The sequence below is a fragment of the Saccostrea cucullata genome, unplaced genomic scaffold, assembly GCF_032062105.1.
Source record: "Saccostrea cucullata isolate Sc308-1 unplaced genomic scaffold, CSIRO_AGI_Scuc_v1 ctg5026, whole genome shotgun sequence".
Taxonomy (NCBI): domain Eukaryota; kingdom Metazoa; phylum Mollusca; class Bivalvia; order Ostreida; family Ostreidae; genus Saccostrea; species Saccostrea cuccullata.
Genome location: NW_026934988.1, coordinates 54288 through 62059, shown reverse-complemented (window position 1 = coordinate 62059; position 7772 = coordinate 54288). Strand labels below are relative to the sequence as shown.

Sequence of the window (7772 nt, the reverse complement as noted above, 5' to 3'; positions counted from 1 at the left end):
CTTTAGTAAAGGTAGAGAAACTTAGAGACACAAGCACTTTTGCAAAGGTATCTTACAGACACTAGCACTTTGGTGATGGTGACTTCTGGTGAAGATAACTTAAAGTAACATTTGGTGAAGGTTACTTACAGACACTAGCACTTTGGTGAAGGTAGCTGGTGGTGACACATGTGTTCCCCATTCATCTTCCTCCTCATCTTCATCTAAATGCTGAAGAGAGAATATTAAATTAAATACATGTAGTTATACTGGTGCCTGTACAGGTTAAACTCCAGGACTGATTATCCATTTTTTAAAATTTCAATCAATTTTAGTGCTAGAAAGTTCAAAGTTCTATCAAATAAAAGTTAAAATGAAAAGAATAAATTGTGTAAAACAAAAGAAGATTTTCAAAAATTCAGAAAATGAACTGCAGCTGTTTTACAGATTATCCTTACAACTGCACAATTTACACATGAAAGACAATTACGTCTTGGTATCGTTGATCAAGAGGAGTGCACTTTATTCTGTAAGTCTGCTTTCTGTATTTGGGCTTCCACATACGAATTGGGTTGCCATGCATACGGATATGTATTTCTAGTTGGTCTGTCAACCATCCATTAGTTACATGGAATTTTCCACCTATGAAAAAAAAATAAATACCTTACCTTAAATTTGAAGGAAAATATGCATCAAGTAAAATTTCCATCACTGCATGTATCTGCACTTTTATAAATTCTATAGATAGATTTTAATTCTCATACCATATTCCCCAAATTTTTCTATTGTTGCATCATACTTGAGTGGATCTTGCATATAGTCTATAAAATATAAATAGAACAATGTAACTCAGTTTTCTTCACTTGAGGTCAAACATACATGTAAGTGTTGATTAACATGATTACAGTCTTTTACCTCTTACTACAATAATCATACAAATTTTTTGAAATTCAATCAAATGATGTAAAATATTTTACTGTCAATCCATTAAATCTTGGCCTGTAGAAACAAAGGATTTTTTACCTGTGGGAGAAAAGATCCTGGGTGCAATGTTAGTTTCCCAGCGAATGACCTTCACAGATTTGTCCGTAGATTCACTGTCCGACTCCATTATTTGACAAACAAAGTATCTGTAGCAGTACTTTTTCATTCCACACAGTTTTACTCTCTTCCTCCAAACATCACTGTAACAGTTCAGAATTACTAATAAACATTATACCAGTTTATTGCATACAAACATCCAATGACACATGTCAAAATGAAAACTATGTGGTGCTTTTTAACTCATTTACTGAAGGGATACAGTTTGTTTTGAAATATAGATAATTATCTAATATAAACATGAGGTTTCCCTTTAACACCCAGAGTTCCCGAAACTAGTCAAAAATATGTCGGACAATTGTCCTGTAAATTTTTTAAATTCATCGGACAAATATAAAATTTACCGGACGTTAATTTTTTAGATAAAATAAAATCCACTTAAAAGTAATGCAAACAGTTAAAAAAAATTATTTAATTTATTCCTTTTCTCTCTCTCTATTTCCCATTCAGTTTGTCTTATCGGTTTGTCACTGTAGTCCATGATCAGGAAGATCTTAGGACAAATACCTGGCCATGTCTAAATGAAAAGTTGGCAAATGCATTTTTCTTATTTAATTTATTAAAATATTTTCTATTAGGCTTGTGTATGTGGGGTTTGACACCGCTGACGGTGTATGATGACCAGAGCTTCATCGTATAAAAATTATGTCCTTTCTGACATATTTCATTTTTTAAATAAAATCTGCAACATGACGTCTTTTTGTTGATTGTTTAATTTACTTAAGAATGTATTATACATCAATATGTACTATTAATATAAAAATATGCAAATATATCATGAGAATAATGATTTTAAGTGAAGGTTCTGTCGTTTTATTACATCAAGTCAGCTAGTCCGCTATTTTTAGAAACGGGGAAAACGCGCTTGTATTAAATGCTAACAAATGCATGGGAACAAATGCAAAAAATAGTTTAACATTTATAATTCTATTAGATTAATTTATAGAACTTATGGAGAATATTATTTTATTATGTAGCCTTTTATAGTAGACATACACCGTCTACATTTATAATTAAACAAGAATGCACGAGAATAATCTGGCGCATCACTACGTTTTTTAAAAAAAAAAATCCTTTGGCTTTGCACGCTGATTGAATATTGAATTAAATGATTTTGTTAAGATTATGTGTCATTGTTATACAGTCACAGTCTGTAAAAAAAACCGTCGGACATTTTGACCGATAAAATTAAAATTTTACCGGTCCCTTTCAAAATTTACCGGGGATCCCCGGTGGACCGGTGCGTTTCGGGAACTCTGAACACCTTAATGCATTTTACCTATTGTAACATTTTGAAGTCAAAAATTGAAAGGAAAAAATCTACTTTTTAGTTTAGAAATTAATATAGTTTTACATTTTTTTGGTTTCCTTTCATACCTACTTCATGTAATTAACTCATGTAATATGCATATAATTTTGTAATAAAATGTTATTAATAAATAATGTATTGTCATGTTATTTTGGGTTTTGAATCAGAGGCAATGCATATACACTTTGACTGCTAAGTTTTATTACAATAACATCTGACAGTTTTATCCATATCTAATACATGCCTAATGTTGCTTCTAATCACATTTTCACTAATCTCTCAAATGTGCATGTTTATTAATCAAAATAGACCTTTTTTTCATTTTTAAATGGGGGAGGAGGTGGCAAAATGTAACTGTAATTACAACATAAAACAATTATATATTCCAAAACATTGGAGTGGTTATTAATTGACTTCTTGACTGCATAACATGATTTACCTATGTACTCATAGGCAATAGACATCAAACAGGAAAGAGGGTGTGTCTCATTGGATAATTACTAATCTGAAACATTTACTACACAAACAACTGAAACAAGTCCCACAGATTCTTTGAAAGCCTTCTTAAAAAAATACCTCTAAAGCAATCTACAGTGCACTTAACTGTTACAACTTCAACCAAGGCATTTTACACATTGCTAAGCTAATCATGATTTGATGTACAATCTAACAGTTTTCTCATTAAACTTTTATGCACTGAGGAAGGGGCGTGGTTTAAATACAAAAACAAAACAAGATCTATAACTGTCTTTTTCTGTCACATTCTTACCATGTTGCCTGTTTTCCCTCTGTGCACCCACTGGCTTCCTCCTTGTTCTTCCTACACTGTGAGGGGCTGGTGGACTCCCGCGTCAGCACCACCGCGTGGTGGGGGTCCCAGTTTCCGAGGCGGTCACAGTCCCCCACCACACACACCACCTCATCTTTCTCCACCTCTACCGCCACCCGGAACATCACCTCAAAAGTCACCGACATCATCGTCATGGTGACAGTCTATATATGGAGTTATAATCTCAGAAGAAATATGAACAACTTCGGTGTATTAATCACACTACTCGTTAGCCGCTGTCAGCTAGTTTTCCTTTTTCTGTCTGCCATCTGTAAATAAATGATTTTAAAAAAATGAAGATTTTGTGCATAATTTAATACAAAATTTTTAAAATCCACAAACAACCAATAAAAAACACTAATTTAGACTTGAACATGTTGAAAACATCAGTGTTCATACATTCCATGTAGTCCATTTTGATGTTGCATGGAAACCATAAAATAAATCATTAGAATAATATCATATTAACATAATATATAGAATTTAGCAAAGTCATTCAATATCCAATTTAAAATATGTTAATCAGTGTGTTTATTCACTGAAGCATATACACATGTACTTGATGGTTTGCTAGCTGATAAATAATTGCATTTGTTTGAGTTAATTCCATACAAGTACATAGTAAATAAGATTCATTGCAGGTTTCTTTTGACAATCAATATTGATGTTAAAAGTTCACTTTGAATTGCTTGTTGCCTTCATTGAGAATTAATACCAGATGCGCTTCAAGCAACACTGAATTTCTATATATAATCTAACCAGATCCAAATTCATTATCGACTCAAAAATAAACTTCAATCTGTAAAACAGGTTTACAATGATTTAAAAGTTTTCAGAGACTTTGTACACAGTGAATATAGAGCATAAGATATAATTGGACATCTACATGCAATTACATCTCAATCTTTGGGGAAAGTTTAAGAGAGGAAGGGATGAAAATCATTATGATAAAACCAAATCACTACCTCAACACTGATCTCTATATGACTGAATACTTAGCAGCAGAGACCTATGTTATATACAAAGAAAAAATAATTACCAAAGTTCACTTTTTAAACAGATTTATCATCACATTTGTTTTAGGTAAAAAAATATTCCCTGAAAAATGTCAATTTTTTTTTTTTATACATTTATGTTTAACATTATAGTTACTGTACTATTAGTTCAAATGGAATATTGTCATTAAATACACAAATCAGCATTACAATGCCTTTAGAAATGCACCTGACTTTCATAATGGACCCATGTAGACAGGCTAGACTACCCTGGTAAATAAAAGAACATTTATATGTGGGTCAGAGGAGGACAAGTATTGGGTAAGGTCATTTGATTTTTAAATCTAAATGAAATTTACACAAGCATGGTTAGTCTTTTGTCTGAACCCATGACAGTTGCCAATGATTCAAAACTTTAAACTGCATACAGAATATACACACCACCATTTGCTACAAACTCTATTTAATTTCTGCATTAATTCAATTAAGAAATAGCTTGAAAATTAGCGCTACTTAATAAGCTGAAAGACTCAATGGGAATTTTCTAACACCAGCTTATACACTGTTATATATCCCCATAAAAATTTATATATATATATAAAACAATTTATATGAGCTCTACTACCAGATAGCTGACTCCTGTATTGACCTGAACTGACAAGATGAAAAATGCAAAATAATGCTTTCACTGTTGAAAATACAGGTAACTTAGCATATTTGACCAAGCGCTATTTCAACAAAAATGGATCTGATGGATATGTTTTTAGTTTAAACTTTAATCTGCCTGTAAACTTACCAATGCTTGAGATGTTCTGATTTCGATAAAGATTATTCAATTCTTGGCATAAGACTGCATTCAGACCATATTGTATTATTGATAAAGTTAAAATTTAGGCTAATTATAGGGATCCGATGATTCACAAAGCAACATCTATAGATAATATCTATGAACATCATGAAGAGAATTAATGAACTCACTATATGTGCAATTGCAAAGATCCTCATAGACTGTAGCCTAGATAAACAACACAAGGAAAGGTCCTGTGTGCTCCTTCATTAGTCCTTATCCCTTGTTTGTAGTGTTATAAGTGGTTGTATAATACTGTTATCATACTGTGTCATATCTCCTAAAAAGTCTTTATCTTCATCAACAATGCTAGAGAGATTATGTGTTCAATGACATGCAACTTTGCCTGTTAAGCTGTCTGTCTAAAAACTACTTCTAAAGGTTAACTCATGATTTGAAAGTGTTTTAGGTTAAGATCTAAACTTCTTAATAAGAAAGAATTTAATACCCCATTCATACGACATGATTTGCATACCTCAGTATATTTTATTCATATGAATATTCACTCACATGTGCAATTCTGGTCGTATGAACTGATTTGCTCACATGTAAATTCTGCACAGTTGAGTAAATTTACACCTAGTCAGGACTAGGTGCAAATTAACTTTTGCATACATGTTGTCGCAAATTTTTAGTTCATGCGTGTTAATTCTGTCATATGAACACGCAGCAAATTTACTTATGTATGTATTTCGTATTGTTTATTGCATGAATCTCCATTTTTAGTGTTGTTTTGGTTGTTAATGTATTGTTGTCTATATAATATCAGTCTGTTAACATGGTGGCTAGAAATCAAAACATAAGAAACTGGATTTTTTATGGTCATCTTTCCTGTACACCAATGACAGCTGAAAGTAATTTGAGTTTTATAAGGGTACTGCTTTAAAGTCTCTAAAGGATACACCGGGTTGTGCTACCATAGTTCTTTCCACAAATGGCTTTTTCAACTCTGAAAACAAGGATCCACACTATATCTCCAGTCTCCTCTGAGATATATATTTGCAAAAACGTGCGCATATTGCACCCTTCCTGGCAAACCCATGTTTATATGCATCTAAATTATGAAAATATAACTGTGATCGCGAAAACATGTGCCCTGTATGATTAATAAGAAAACCGTTACTATTCAAGTTGTCTTCATGGGAATGCTCCGGGGCTGTTGTAGGAATAGGCATTGCATCAATCACCCAGTACCATTTTAGATCATCTTTCTTCTACCTTTCTTTGTTTTTAAACCAAGGCAAGCTACTGACATATAAATTCATGCTACAGGAATTTCAACAAACATGTTGAGATTAAGCATTTTTAAGTATTCTCGATCCTTGGCACCTGATCCCACCATGCATTTCTAGGGAATTCGTGTTTATTTCCTATTCACATATTTGTTTTGTTTGATTTTTTTTAAATCGATTGCCCATTTCACTCTCCTGGAAAAACCGTAAACGTATAATATTCAAGCAGAAACTTCATAATGACCTGGCAAACTTGATATACTGTAGATTTCCAAACACCAAAAAGATTTCCAGTCGTACTTTACTCTGCTGAAGACGCCATACAGTAGATGGCAACAGTCATCTTTTCTGCACTCTCAATGGCTCTTCTAAAGTCTTTAGCAGTTTAGGACAGAGGCCAAAGCATTATCCAATTTAAACAATGATTTCAATTAATTTTCCTTTTTTTATATGTAATTTTTTCCTAAAAGTTATTAAATTAATTCGCTTCTTTCCATACCAAAAATAAATGGATCAGATTTCCCCCTACTTTCTTTGGGGAACATTCAAGAGTAGTCTTATACCCAGATAGTGAGAAAATGAGCTTTTTCTCTAAGGTTCTACAATTCTGAAACTGTGGATCTCCTTATTTCTAATTTTTATATGAAAATATAAGGATTTACTTACAGTACATAAATCTCGTCTGAACGCATAGCAAATTAACTTTTACTAATGTGTGTATATTTACTCATATGTAAATTTGCACACATAAGCAAAGTTTCGTCGTATGAATGGGGTATTAGAGGAGAGAAATTGTTTGTTGTGACTGCATGTACTCATTTTTAACAAGTCTTAAATAATCACTATCATCTTTAACATGCACAACTATAATCATTATCAAGGGTCCCTGTTATAATGATAATTTTCTCCCTGACGTGCAATAAAAGTTAACAATACATGTACTAGTACTTGTATCTAAAATATCACATGCATGTGTTTTGTTCACATATTTGTATTTTTAAAATGCCACCATCCCCACCTAACCAAAAAAAAAAAAAAAAATCAATTTTCATAGCATTAAAATTGATTGAATTAAATATACATGTACAGTGGAGAACTAAATATCTTATTACCTTAATAATGATAATTTTTTACTTCCATATTAATGTTTTCCTTCCTCAATACACTAATTTTCCTGAAATATATATCCAGTGATGATAGGTTACACATGTTAAAGATTCCAGACCAGGTTCATCAAGAAATCACACCTACAAGCATATATATACTAAATGATCTATCCTGACCCAATATCACATATATTTACTTACTACATGTACCTTTCTCCTTTCTGGGAATAGCAGATCAGACAGGTTTTTGTCAATGTTAAAAATCCATTGTTGGTATTATAAGTTCTATCTGTCCGGTTCTCTCCAATTCCTTGTAACATACAAGTATGGCTTGACAAGAAATCTGAAATGTAGTTGTAAAATTGGTCAAAATA

The 7772-nt window shown here is 32.2% G+C and overlaps 1 protein-coding gene across 1 annotated transcript; it reads right to left on the bottom strand.

The window, feature by feature from the left end:
• Positions 1 to 129: 129 nt before the first annotated feature.
• LOC134241686 (glycerophosphocholine phosphodiesterase GPCPD1-like) lies at positions 130 to 7424 on the bottom strand (the record flags this gene model as incomplete). The annotated part of the gene is made up of 6 exons (XM_062723712.1): positions 7405 to 7424; positions 3159 to 3487; positions 1003 to 1163; positions 744 to 800; positions 470 to 621; positions 130 to 210 (listed from the first exon to the last, which is right to left on the bottom strand). Coding segments are annotated over exons 2-6 (666 nt in total), but the record flags the coding sequence as incomplete, so codon positions are not given.
• Positions 7425 to 7772: the final 348 nt, after the last annotated feature.